Source organism: Leptidea sinapis, chromosome 31, assembly GCF_905404315.1.
Source record: "Leptidea sinapis chromosome 31, ilLepSina1.1, whole genome shotgun sequence".
In the NCBI taxonomy this organism is placed as follows: Eukaryota; Metazoa; Arthropoda; class Insecta; order Lepidoptera; family Pieridae; genus Leptidea; species Leptidea sinapis.
This window is the reverse complement of record NC_066295.1, coordinates 4,620,491-4,635,389: the sequence shown is the minus strand read 5'-3', so window position 1 is coordinate 4,635,389 and position 14,899 is coordinate 4,620,491. Positions and strand designations below refer to the sequence as shown.

General features: G+C 32.6%; 1 protein-coding gene across 1 annotated transcript; it reads right to left on the bottom strand.

The window, feature by feature from the left end:
- Positions 1-2,385: 2,385 nt before the first annotated feature.
- Positions 2,386-14,630, bottom strand: LOC126974003 (uncharacterized). Its single transcript, XM_050821362.1, has 5 exons — positions 14,445-14,630; positions 13,912-13,980; positions 10,110-10,180; positions 6,153-6,327; positions 2,386-3,880 (listed from the first exon to the last, which is right to left on the bottom strand). Exons 1-5 carry the CDS (start codon positions 14,484-14,486, stop codon positions 3,794-3,796), a joined length of 444 nt encoding a protein of 147 aa, XP_050677319.1. The 5' UTR covers positions 14,487-14,630; the 3' UTR covers positions 2,386-3,793.
- Positions 14,631-14,899: the final 269 nt, after the last annotated feature.

The window sequence follows — 14,899 nt, the reverse complement described above, 5'->3', positions numbered from 1 at the left end:
TATGATTAATGAATTACTCTCTCTGGGTTTGGTAATAGTAGTATTGGATATTTAAGTTAGTTTACTTTCACTTACATAGTGTAAACGTAATCTATCTAAAAAATCATGTATCATTTATTAGTATCATAAATGACTGCTCAATTATAACCTTAAATTCAGATACATTTTATAAAATAATGGGATATCCTGAAGTGTCCGTTTTACAAATAATATATGAAGATAATCTGTAGGTAATTTAACATATTTTAAGCATTTTTTCATTGCTGACGGTACTGGGGCGAATGATAAGTGGACACAGAACAATGTCCTTTATAATTTTCTAAGCAAGAAACATGAAATTTTATTACTATTCAGTACTATGGGTGTTACATATTCCTTTCGTTCAATCGTCGACCAGTGCAGGAAAGAACTAATATCTTTATATGAGACCTGAGTTATATAAACCCTGTTCAATTCAACGCCTAAGATTCAAATTAGCCACCAAGACCAAGTAAGGTAGGGTTAACCACTAACAAAGCGCTCTTTGACTTGCCCCCTGATGCCTTGCCTAGTTTCGGAGCTCTGGGTTTCAAAATCTTGAGCGATTGCGATTCAGCGGTCATCTGGAAGAGCCAAATTGGTTTAGAAGAATTTTGGGGGTCATTAATAGAGCGAAACACTTCTTCGAGCCAGTAAATAAAACGCTTGCTCCGAACATATCAGATATGTTCTTAAATTAGTTGCTCCAATCAATAAATGGCTCGTTCACTTGGCGCTGAACATCTTCTGCCGCATTTGTCATAAACAGTGTCCTGAACAACTGTTAACCTGATCCCTGTCGCTAAACAGTTCGGTTTTCAAGGAACTTTCTATCAGGTGTCACCAAACTTATGAATAAACTTTACCTATGGAATAATCGTTATTCTATATTCGATGAAAAAAATAATAATTTACTTTTAAATAATATATTATTTTTATGGGAAAGAAGGACAAACGAGCGTGTGGGCACCTGGTGTTAAGTGATCACTGCCGCCCACATTCTCTTGTAACACCAGAGGAATTACCTTGAGGAGTGTACACTTTTTCTTGTAAACTCTTTCCTTACAACTTTTTATTGCTACAGTTAACTACCATGGTAAATAATGTAAGCGGGTTTTTCATTTAAAATAATAATTAAGGCACGGACGAGTAATAAAATATGGACTCCATGACACCTAAGATAACAGTGAAGCATCAAAATAAGCCAGTTAACGTGTAAATACATAGCCCAACGCATACACTTAAACTAATATAAGCCGATCAGCTGCCATTATGACATCTGCCATCATCTGTGACGGATCAGTTTAGGTCGCAATAAATTATTTTAAAATGCTGCCGTGTATTGAGAAATTGTGTAACAACAATGCTAGGATACAATAAAATTGTCAAGGAATTACCTTTCACAGAATTCTTAGATTCTTAGAACTTTCATAGAATAGTTTTTAACACACTATTTTATGGTCTTTTCATAATACAAATTAATTCCATTTTTGAGACACAAACCCTCAGCTACGCGTGATAGCAACATCCGGTGTGACGGAAAAATAAGGTAATCCATTTAATGGTGTTCTAAATACATAAATCATTATCTGTTTCAAGATGCAATGATTTATGATAACAGGTCTGTGTTTACCAACATTTTGTAAAGTAGACTCCGTATTTCAGTGGAACACTACTGAAATACGAGTATCATTCACATCTTTGATCTGGTACATCCCAGTATCAGATCTAAACATTAAATCGCGTGCAACACAGAGCTACTCGTATTGTCGGGTATCCAGTACTCTGTCAAAATTTCCATCACCTGTGTATTTACTTAACAACCAAATCACTATAAAGCACATAGTTATTTGTTCTCTTAAAATTTACTTATTTGATACCAAGTCAGTGACAAACAAACGAATTTAAGTATTAATTTTATGTAGATTTTCTTAAAAGTTGAAACAAAGACACTGCAAACAAGGCATGGGCACAGGAATCAAACCCCCAATCCTTACTTTAATTTGTTATTGTTTTTTATGTAATTTATTTATTTACCCACACTATGCCTGCAATATTTATTTTTATTTTAGGAAACAATCTATCAGAAATTAAAAAATTGGAGTTAAAAGTAATGTGACTATATTTATAATATAAAATAAAAATAAAGGCGATATTAATAATACTATGACTAATAACGGGACATAATTTGTGTTATCTGGTATCCCCCGTAACTGCACACACACTAGCTTAAAGGTGCTTCACTTGTTAATATCACGGCCCGGGCGCGGAGTCCTTCTTTTTTTACTCGTCCGTGAATTAATGGAGCATATCATATGTTAGACGTCATCCGATATTACAGGGCATATCGATAAAATGAAACAAAGCTGACTGTAATACTCTTATATTTAAATAAACATTTTAAGATTAACATCGATAAACTTTATATATTAATAATAAAGAGATGTTTGACGTAATTGTAAAGATTGTAAGTTGTATGTTGCTAAATGTCAATATCCGTATTATGTATTCTAACAATATTTCGCTTTAAATCTAAATTGATATAATAAGGGAGTAATGTGAAACACCTCTTAGTATGTCATAATAATATAAGTTTAATTTTGTCGAAAGTAGTTCGTAAGTATTCTATGAAATTGGAAAACTCATTATGTGTCTACTGACGTGAGGATTAATTTATTTTATTTTTCAAGATTTTTTAGCCATTTTGTTTTTTTTTAATAACAGTTTTTCACTGTCAAATTTTTGAACAAACAAAATATGCAGATACCCATTCAAAGTACCACGACTTGGAAATATTCGGCTTGTTCTTAACAGAACGTTTTAAATCAAGTTTAAATTATAGCCGAGAGGTAACGAATGGATACATTATAACTGAACCTAAAGCTGAGATGTATAGAGCGTACTTAGACGTTACTCATACTTTACTTACGTACAACTTAGCTGAGTTTATGTTTAGCATAATCTTTGGTTTCGTTTTTATTGCCAATTTACAGCTGAAATTATGCTGAGTATGCTCAGTGAGGGTTATCACTTTAAATCATTATTTAATAACTTCATATGCCCAACATTTCTGGACCTTAATATTACTAACAACTTGGACTTACCATGCGCATACGGCCGAAAGAAATAAACAATACTATTACTCGGATAAAATAAAACGCACTAGAACATGGCGGACAATCTTAGCCTTTGTGCCGAGGAAGATAATTTGATATTACTAATGATTTGGTTGATAGTTACGTTGCTTAGGATACAGAAGTTCTTTATAACATTTAACAGCCTTGTTCGCAAGCATAATTTTTAAAAGAAATAACAAACTGATATTTTTCCTAATGACTCTCGTGTGTTGTGATCACGAACATGCACGTTCATATTATTTGCTCGTCACATCTAGGTATCTTCATCCTATTACTTAACAGGACTTGATAGAACTTTTGTATTATTATTTATAATCACATATTTAATATAAAAATAATAACAAACATATTATTGTAATATAAGTTTATAATAATGTAATCCAATTTTTTTGAGTTATCTCGAGCATAGGTAAATTACGCTGATATTTGTCTTCAATCAATTCGAAACGTACTGCGCCTCTACACAGTCCTGACACACGTCCTGAGGATGCCTCGTTAAGAGGAGTCGAATTGATTTTACGCTCAAGATTACTCCAAAAATTTGGATAATTATGGATTTCCGCAAAGTAACTGTAATAAAATGTAAGCCAAAGTATGAGCTGTCCTCTCCATCATAGAAACATTATATTTGTTTGTAGTTATATTTGATACTCTGTGTACTCCCATTTCCATGTCTTGATTGTACTGTTGTCATAAATTGGACTTATTCCTTCCAGTCTGGTGGCCTGCAAATATACATCCAATTTTAGTCTTAATCATAAAAAATAACTCTACTTCAAATGATTTACTGATCATAAGTAATGCTACTGGCATAGTTAGTAAGACTAGGAGCGCTAGGGCCTATCCAATAAGGCGCGGGTTCGAAGTCCGCAACCTTTATAAATTTTCGTAAAAATTAAATACCTATAGTATACTTAATCACATAAAATGAACAAATTGTCAACAATAACTCTACTCCTGAAAACAAGGCTAAATAATGATGTGGATAAAATATTTTTTGCATTTAATACAAGGTATTATTTAACTATGAAAGTGGTCTTGATAGGGCTAACAACGCTTATATTGAACATAAAGCTAAAATTTAAAACACGTAGGAGGTTTAAATAACCATGAAACCATACCATAATCATAAAAACTTAAACGTTCTTGTGATAAAGCAATATTGTAAAGTTAAATGACATTCCTTATTGGTCGAGAGACAGCTCGTATTTCCACACAAAAGCTCGCAACATGTTCCTGATCAAACAAGTGAAAAGTTCTCGAACGAAAGTTGCTCGGATAAAGAAGAAAAACTGTTTGCTCCACAGATGTATCGTTATAGCGGTTCAGATTCAGGTATTTGTTATATTGGGATCGGGATCGCTCCACTGATAAAATTGCTGTTTTATACAGTGCAATACTTTGAACATTCAGCAGAATTGTATCAAAAGTTATTTTCAGTGAATGTATTTCACAACGATTCTCGCAAAAATTGGTAAGTGGCTTAGGTATTCATATTTCTTTTTGATAAATTCTCACGGATTTCTGAAAACAACTTTCACTTTGTGATTGGCAGGCATATTCATGATTTTATTTGACGGACACAATTTCAGTAAGAAAATTTATTGAAGTAAATCCACAAATATCCAAAGATATTGAGTGTTAATTCCGCAATATTTGTCTTCAAACAACACGTATTTGGCCTCTACATGAGGCATCCTCAAGAGATGTTGACTCGCCAACTCTGGCACGGCACTAAGAAAATGCACGAGAAATATTGGCGGAATTAACACTCATGAAAACTCAAATTATTTGGACTATTTCAGTACTTATATTACGTGTACTGGAATACTATTATAGCGCGTGAGTACTTTTAATATACTACATTACTTTATTTAATACAAAATATAAGGCCGAAGGACGACCGTTCTTACTTTACTTCATTCTTTAATCTATTCTTATTCGATTATTTTCTTGTTCGTGTCAGTATTCTAATTTAAAATAAAATATTCTTCAACTTTACGGCCAACCTTTTAACCATGAGTTCTTATATACGGATAAGAACTGGTTGCTACTATTGTAACACTAGAACACTAGAAACTAGAAAATAACTGGGGTAATAAAGTAAATAACATAATAACATGATTGATGTTTCGAATTTTACAATTGCAATCAATTTTTTACAATATTTGTTCACAAAAACTGATAAAAACATACTTAACTCAGAAACATGATACTTACTTTCGTCTTAATCGACACACTTCAAAATTTATCATATTTTTTTAATATTTTGCATATCATTTTAATAACGTCGCCGATATCAGTAAGATAAGTTCTGTGAATTCCATGTAAATAGCGCACAGCACTCATGTTAAAAATTAATAAAAGTTAAAAATCAAATATTTTGTTTAAATTTTTCAGTTTGTATTCAGGAATCATCTGCTACTCTAAAAGTTCGGGTGTTAAACTTAGATTGCTTAGATAGCTTGAAGTATGATCTAAGTTTGATAGAATGTAAAAAGCCTAATCTGCATGTGTCATTAAATTTAATAATTAATTTGATAAATGGTTCTTATTCTTCTTATTGTCATCCTCTTTGGCGCTATAACGCATTATGCGTCTTGCTCTTCTCAATTATTCTTTTCCATAGGTTTCGCTCTGTCATTGTTCTAGTCATTGAATTTCTTCTCCTCATCTTGGACGTCATCTTCACTTTTTAAACCAGTTCAAATGTTCGTCGGTCACAATTTTTGCGTGGGATTTTCAGATCGATATGACATGGGTTATTTCACAATAGGTCGTATACGCATCCAAGAGGCGGCAAAGATCACTAACAAAGCTGGTACACTAGTTTGTTCTTGCACCGAATAACAAAAGCATTTTTTTGGAATTCTTCTTACAATTCCTTTCATTTGGTACCATTATCTTGGACTAATTAAAATATCTGCGTTCACCTAAAGATGAGTTTGGTAATGACGAAAATTATTAACTAATGAATACCAATACTATAATATATACCTGCAGTGACGGATGGTTTCCAGGCAAAGGCGGCAAGTTAACAGGTTCGTATTCATCAGACACACCGCTATCAGGTGAATCAATGGTGTCTAACTTGTTTATATATCCCTGGGGAAGTTTACTCTTGTTGATGCAGTAATCTCCAGTAAATGGATTCTGATAGGCAACAACCGTTCTGTAATCAAGTTATGAATCAAATATAATATATTGTTGCCTTGGAAGAATACTGTTTCAACTCAAAAATACTATTATTTTCAAGGGAGATTGAAGTTTTCTGTTATTTCAAACTGTTATAACTTTTTACCTATTTTACTTTTATGGATAAAAATTAATTAAAAACAAAGAAAATTTATCATTCTATTTACTTAAGAAACTCGCGTTCCGTGCGAGTGCTCTGCCAAATGAGCTAGCCGTTCGAATATTATGTTCATTTGGCAGAGCACTTCCTCGGAACGCGAGAAGTCGTGGGTTCGAGTCCCGCATCGTTCATAAAATATTGTTTACAATTTTTTTTTGTATATTAATCCTAGAAGTGAAGGTTATCACTTTCAAAACATAACAAATTGTTAAGAAGGTGTCATCCATTTCTACTTTTTGTATGTTTTTTTATTTGTGTTAGTTTTTTGAAAAATTGTGTCTAATAGCTGTTGCTAACTTTTCAACATCATTTAAAAGTCTAAAAAGTACAATTCTTATACCTTGTAGGGATTACCAGTTTTCTTAGCATTCCTTACTATATGGGTGTATTGATCTGGTGTATATATTGATCCAGATCTATGGCTTTTTTGGATATTCCTTTCTATTACCAAGTGAACGCTATCACCCTCATTTTGTGTATGGCCCTTTATCAAATATTTATAATATATAAATGTATGCTGTCATTACATAGCGAATAGTTTTGGCATCCACAGCAACCGTCTCAATAAAATACCAAACCGAATATTGAACATTCTAGTATTTTAGACGTTTCTTTTTAACTTTTAATATTGAAGCACACAACGAAGGTTCCAAAAATAATAATAATTGTAACTCCATTATAATATTCTCGTAACAGTTTGATTAACTTTTAGGTAATTTTAATATTTATCGTTTCATTTTAGTTAGGAGAATTCTAAAAATAAGTTGATTATTAAGTTGTAGAAGAATACACAATTATTTGTTTACTTTTTAGTGTATATTATAGTGTTTTGGAATCGTTTTATTGAAGTCGGATGTTTTTTCGTTAATTTTTTTTGAGTCACAGGATTTACTATGATTTCTGGAAACCTTTACTTACATAGATATTCAGTTCATTTTTTATTTTAGTTTATATTTCATTTTGTATTTTCATTGATTTTGTATTTTCTGAGACTGTTGGTGACGAACGCACCTTTACTATTAGAATGTGTTTGGTTAGATACTCGTGTATAAATTTCAATTATAGGCAACTACCTACATGACAATTTCATCACAATATTCATTTTTTTATACATTTACAGCGTTCATCAATTAGCCACAGAAATATAAAAACATTTATAAAGTCGTTATTGTGCCAAATTACATTAAAAAATCTAACTGCAATAAGTACCGTACAGTAAAGCGTCTTATTCCAAAACAAAACATAATCAACATTGGATAGTATTATCTTTTAAACAGTCTTATTAAGAATAGTGACAAAATTATTCCTCTTATTAATTGTATGTAATACGGTATTATTTTTTCGTACTACATTACACTCATACTTACTTTTTCTAAAATAAGGAACTAAAACAAAACGAATTAAACAAAATAGCACTGTTTTATATCGATTATTTCGTGTTACGACTATTTAACGGAGAAATAACCTGTCGTCATCTTAAAATTTTCGTCGCAACTTGTGAAGCAGCACTGTCAAATATAAATTGGGACCTAAATACACCAATGACATAAAGTTTTACTGTCGTGCCACAGTTACAAGGGCTGTGATACAAATATGATTTTTATGGAGCATATAATTTGGATAATCCGTCGCGTGGTCTAATAATAACCTCAAAATTGTGGTATTTTATTATAATACACTATTCTTCCAATGCAGCGATATTAATTGTAGATTTCTTTTACTTGTTATATATAAAAATAAACTTTCTAAGAAAAGTGTGTGTGTACTTTTGTATGCACGCAATAAGTTATACTTCTTTAGCCTAACGAAGCAAAAGAAAAGAAGTTATTGCTATAAATTAATCATAATCTATTTCCAGGTTGTACGATCGCTTAGATATTCAGGTATGGAGTAGTAGGATTTACGACACAGACATTTTTTATAAAACATTTAAATTTATTTATAGATAATGCCTGAACAATGGCTGGGACTTTATTATAAAAGTGCATTCATTTACTGTTTCAGCTATTACGTCTCTTATGAAACATAGGTACTAGAATTAGTTACAAGCTCATTTCTTATGTTCTAATAAAATAGAGCTCCATGGAAAATTAAACTTTTATTATTATATAAAAAAACACGATTTAATGGTCAAATTGCTATGTGGAAAATATTAACAAGGGCGAAGCTACGAGCGGCCTCTCGTAGCCATAATCCCCGTGCGTTATAAACGAGGACAGGCGGCCATCTTGAGTGACGTCATGTCAAGGTATACACTACAAAAATCACTATGACAACATTATTCTTATTAGGTAATAATAGACTAGCTGAGCCGAAAGACGTTGTTCTGTACATAATAAATAAAATACTGTTTTTAATATAGAAGACAATAATATTTCATAACATCAATTCTTTCATACAAAATATGTCGATAAAAAACAGATATGGGAAATAACAATAATAATGGGTCCTAAATCTAAACAAAAAGTATCCTACCTCTCAAGTTGGACTAAACTGCACTCCATGAAGTTAATTCCCATTAAAATCCGTTCATTAGTTTAGGAGCGCACTGGAAACAATATTATGGACACTGGATTTATATATATTATTAAGATTCTGAAATAATGTACTCCAAGGCCATCGGAAATGTGTTATTAAGTATTATTATTATATATTTCTTGTGTGCGTGTGTGTGTCACTGAACTCCTCCTAGACGGCTGGACCGATTTTGATGAAATTTTTTGTGTGAGTTCAAGGGGATTCGAGGATGGTTTAGATTCACAATTGAACTACCTCCTAAACGGCTGGGCTGATTTTGATGATATTTTTATGTGTTCCAGTGATTTTCAGATTGGTGTGTGCCTTCAGGTGGATTCGAGAATGGTTTAGATTCACAATTAAACTACCTGCTAAACGGCTGGACCGATTATGATGATTTTTCTGTTTGTTTCAGTGAATTTGAGATTAGTTTAGATTCTCAATTCCGTCCATATAATATAATTCTCCTGCTCATGTGTATGTTAGTGAACTCCTACTAACGGCTGGACCAATATTTAAAATTTAAGACATGTGTACAGGACAACGTCTGTTGGGTCCACTAGTTAAATATAATATTGTATTATGTAAGGATTAGACGGCAGACAGACGGATTATTTTTTTCCGACACCTCCAACAAATATCGTTAATGTATACACGTCATAAACTTAACACTATAATTATACCTTACATCATATTTTATAAGTCTACATAGACTATGACAGATATGAAAAGGTCGAAAAAAATAGACTTTAGAACTTACCTCTATTTTGAGCAATTCACGCACACTACCACAAAGTGTTATACAAATCGCAAGTGTAAGACGTAACTTGACACGCACACTAAAGTATTATCCCTGGTCTGTTTTTATCGGCTTTCTAGACGAATAAGTTATCTAATATATACTTAAACCTTCCTCGAGAACCATGCTAACCATTTGTGAAAACAGCATGAAAATCGGTGCAGTAGTTTTTGATATTATCACGAACAGACAGACAGACGAAGCAGAGGACTTTATAATAATATGTAGTGTATAATATAAACAGGGTGTGAGGGTTTAAATTTAATCATTTTCCTAAACTTGCCTGAGTTGTTCAGCCTCGCCTTCCTCCTTATGGGAAAATATAACTTTAGTTGGACGCAATAGTATTGTCATCTGAAAGAAATTAAAATAAATAATAAATTACAAAAAAACAAGCGACTTCAAGTACACTATTCCAAAACAATAGATATAATATGCGCTAAAAAGTATAAAATAATTGCATATTTTTATACAATCTAATTAATTAATCAAATTCTATTAACAATTATTGTTATTTTTGGAATCGGTGTCCTTCCGCCGCGACCCGCTCTCGCCTCTCGCCTCCTCACGACTCAAGCACATCTCACCTATAACTATGTATGTAGTTACAAACCTATCTTGGATGACACCGACTCCAAAAATTACAATAATCGTAACTAGTAAACTAATAATCGTATTAGAATCGTAATTAGATAAATTAATTAAATTGCATAGAAATACGCAATTATTTTTATACGATTTAATGCATATTATATTATGTATTGTTTTGGAATAGTGTATTTGAAGTAGGTTGTTTTTTATATATTTTTTTTTTTCAATTTTTGATTTTTAGTGATTTTAAAGTACAATAACTTACAATTTGTCAAAATATGTTTTGATATACAAAATTTTTCAATGCAGCAATGAACGTTAGCGCTTTGCAATTTGATTACAGACAGTTAATTCTGCCACAGATCGTACGTACTGTAAGTCGTTAAGGAGTCCCATTGATCATCATATTCGACTACGACAATTACTTGACCATCACTATGTTATGATAAATGACTTGAATATCCTAATAGCATAAAAAAGATTCGGCCGAGTATCATTAATTTGCTCCTAAGAATTGAAGAGTTCGTTACTTTGTCGTGGATTCCGTAATCAGAACATAACCAAACTCTCACCAAACTACCTTTGAAGTGTATCCTATCCAATAAATATAGATAATATAGAATCATCGAAATCGGTTGGCGCGATATTGAGTTTTTCGTAAATTTATCATCCAATCCATCCATCCAGCAAATTTACGTCTTTTATGGTTTTTTCATGGATGCCATTGTCAGATCTGGACCAAATTACAATAGGACCACACAGGAAGCACCAGCTTTCAAACTAAAGTAGAATCATCAAAATCGGTTCACCCAGTCGAAAGCTTTGAGGCAACAAACATAAAAAAAAATACCGACGAAATGAGAACCTCCTCCTTTTTTGAAGTCGGTTAAAAACTGCGATTTATTTTAGTTTCCTAAGTGAAAACTGCTAGCGCACTTAGCACTTCGTGCATAGTTCTCATTTAAAACAATATAATTTACGTTTTTATTCAACAACGTCAAAATATTTATTTATAAAAAAATAAATATTAATTAATAAAATTAATAATTAAAATATTGTCTCCACAACATGGCCTTTATCTTTATCTGCATGCTGCCTAGATATAGCTCAATTAGGATCAAGATCGTCGTAGAAAATGATCCTGTGATTCCTCTGGTGTTACAACAGAAGACGGTGATCACTTAACATCAGACAACTCGTTTGTCCTCTCTTCCATAAAAAATGTTGAGTATAATTAGTATTATAAGATGACACTAGTTGATCACAACAGTGGGACACTCAACCAACCACTCTCAAGAATCTTGCATTTATAAATTACCACGTGCTCTTATTTTGAGGATTAATATTCAATATTCAATTCAATTCAATATGGACACACTTTTAACACAAATTATCTTGCCCCAAACTAGGCATAGCCTGTACTATGGGTGCAAGACAACGATATATTTAATACAATATAGTTACTGAATGAACCACATCAATGTAGATGTGGCGTTCAGGTAGATGCTCTTGGACGCCACGGGTTATCCTGCCTAAAATCGGCAGGCCGTATCAGTCGTCACGCCAGGATTAATGAAGTCATCCGCAGGGCATTTGCCGCTCTTAATATACCAGCTGTTTTAGAGCCAAATGGTATTACCCGCCGCGATGGCAAGCGTCCTGATGGAATGACGCTGGTGGCTTGGGCACGGGGAAGGGCGCTGGTGTGGGACGCTACTTGCGTCGACACTCTGGCTCCTTCTCATGTCCAAGTTACGTCAGTTGGTGCTGGGGCTGCTGCTTCGACTGCCGAAGACAGCAAGCGTCGCAAATATGTTGGTCTCAGTGAGTCATACATCTTTGTGCCGTTTGGTGTCGAGACACTTGGCCCGTGGGGCCCAGAGGCGCGGAGAATGTTCAAAATACTATCTTCGCGCCTCAATAAGGCTACTGGAAACCCAAGTGCTGGTAGCTATTTCGGTCAACGGATCAGCCTTGCTATTCAACGCGGTAATGCTGCCAGTATTCTTGGTACGCTTCCACGTAATGATAGTTTTAATTTTATGTAGTCGTAGTATTGTAAATATAGTTAAAAGATTTGTTTTGATTAAATAAGCAACATTTATACAGTTACTTAAACAAACATAAATACATATAAATATCCATCACTCGGAAACAAACATCCATATTCATCATATAAATGATTGCACCTACCGGGATTTGGACCTCTAGCTTAGTAGTCAGGGTCACTAACCATTAGGACAGTCTAAAAAACCATTACATTTCCTCCAAGAACTATTTAAATGTATTAAGACTTTTAAACAATTAACATTCCAGGAATTAAAAAATATAACGTTTCATTTTTAACCGACATCAAAAACAGAGGAGGGTCTCAATTCGTCAGTATTTTTTATATTTGTTACCTCAGAAGTTTCGACGGACTGAACCGAATTTGATAATTGTTTTTTTGTTTGAAAGCTGGTGAATCCCGTGTGGTCCCATTGTAATGGCCTAGATCTGACAATGGCATCCACGAGAAAACCATAAAAGTCTTAAATTTGCCATAAGTATGTGCGCGACAAATAGACGAGTAACTCAATATCATATCAAAAAAACTATTTCACAATAATAGATATAATATAGGTACACTAAAATTAAAAAAGTAATTAAGGATTTTTTACAATCTAAATAAACTAATTCTAATTTAAATTTTTTTTATTTTTGGAATCGGTGTCAGTCAAAGTAGATTTGTAACTATATAATTATTTATAGTTGTAGGTGAGATGTGCTTGTGTCACGCGCGACGTGAGGAGGTGAGAGGAGGGGGTGGGGTCGCGGCGGGAGTCTATCTAATGTTTTGGAATAGTTTTATTTGAAGTTGATTGTTTTTTGTTTAATTTTTTTATTTATATTTTTACAGGTTTTCTTCATTTTACTTGTGTTTTAATAAATAGACTATTTGTCGCATTGTTTATGAAATAATGACGCATCTTATCATTAATTTTATATTTCTCAAACATAAATTATTGCAATATCATACTTCTCTCCTCCTTCTTCACACATAAACATGGCAAATTAAAATTAATTTACAATAACAACTTTTAGGAAATAATAAAATTTAAGCTTATTAACCACTAATAAACTACTAACACTACTTTGAAACTCCTTTTATATGTAAGAGGAGGACAAACAGGTACACATAGGGGTCACCTGGTGGTAAGTCATCACCGCGGCCCTTACTCTATTGTAACAAGAGAGGAAACATAAGAACGTTTTCGACTAAAACATCTACTAAATGTACGAGTACAAATGAAATTGAAACCCGAGAACACACTGTTATGTATGTGGTGAATAGGTAGGTTGAGGATAATTAATTGTAATAATTATAGACTCTCATGTTTCTACCAATTACACTAATATATATAATAAGCAATTACTGTCTTTAATTAGTATTTGTGGTAAGAATATTATATTAAAAAGATTTATTTAAGGGATGATGTATATTATATACTTACATGGCCACTCTTTCGCAGTCGATACAGTCTATAGAAACAATATCCACACGAAGAACAAATTAAAACTGACTGAAAGAAAACATGTCAAATATTATAAATACATTATATAAACTTTTACCAAATTATAAGATCTGTTGAATTTGAAAATTTGAAGAGAGAGGTTTGAAGATCTAGTCAAAATTTATAATAACGAGATATAAAATAAATCAGTTTGTAAATATATCAATCCTTGATTAATACAGCATCCCATTTTTTTTAAAAATTACCAGACTGGTGAGCGATAACTATGTAACATAATCTTAATTAGAATTTAACTTTTAACTGAACGATTCGTAAGGGGAAGGGGAGATCCGAACCGAACCGTAGGTATTTCTGTAGAGACTTGATTCCTAATAAAAATGACAAGTTTAAAAAGCAAAAAATTTAAAAAATCCTATTCTTCTGATTCTATCAAATATGATATTATATTTAAATACCCCTTTTCGTAGCTATTGCCTGTTAACATAGAGTAAAGTAGAAATAAATTTCCTTACCAGAATAATAAGGAGAACAATATCAACGTAAATGACATACATTTCTACAGCACAAAATTTGGCACACTGATATCACAACCATTATACAATTATTCACATTTCTGACGGAAGTTTATTTACTTTAATTATTACACTTAGAAAACAAAGTAACGCGCACGTAAATACAAAATATGAGAAGGGAATGAAGATACTGCATCCACTGCGGTAGCTGGAAATAGTTCATTGGTGGGAGATATTGACATTTCAGTGTGGTTGGTTGATTCAATGGGGTGTATTTGAAGCAACCAATGAAATTCGTTCTGTATTCGCAGAGGATAGTAGTCGTTATTAGCAAAGAACAACTCATGAAGATACGACATTTCAATGAGTAGTTAATAAAATACAGAACCTATGAAAACATAATAAAAGATCCAACACACCATTTTGTATGATGATACGAATGTGAATGTGATGAA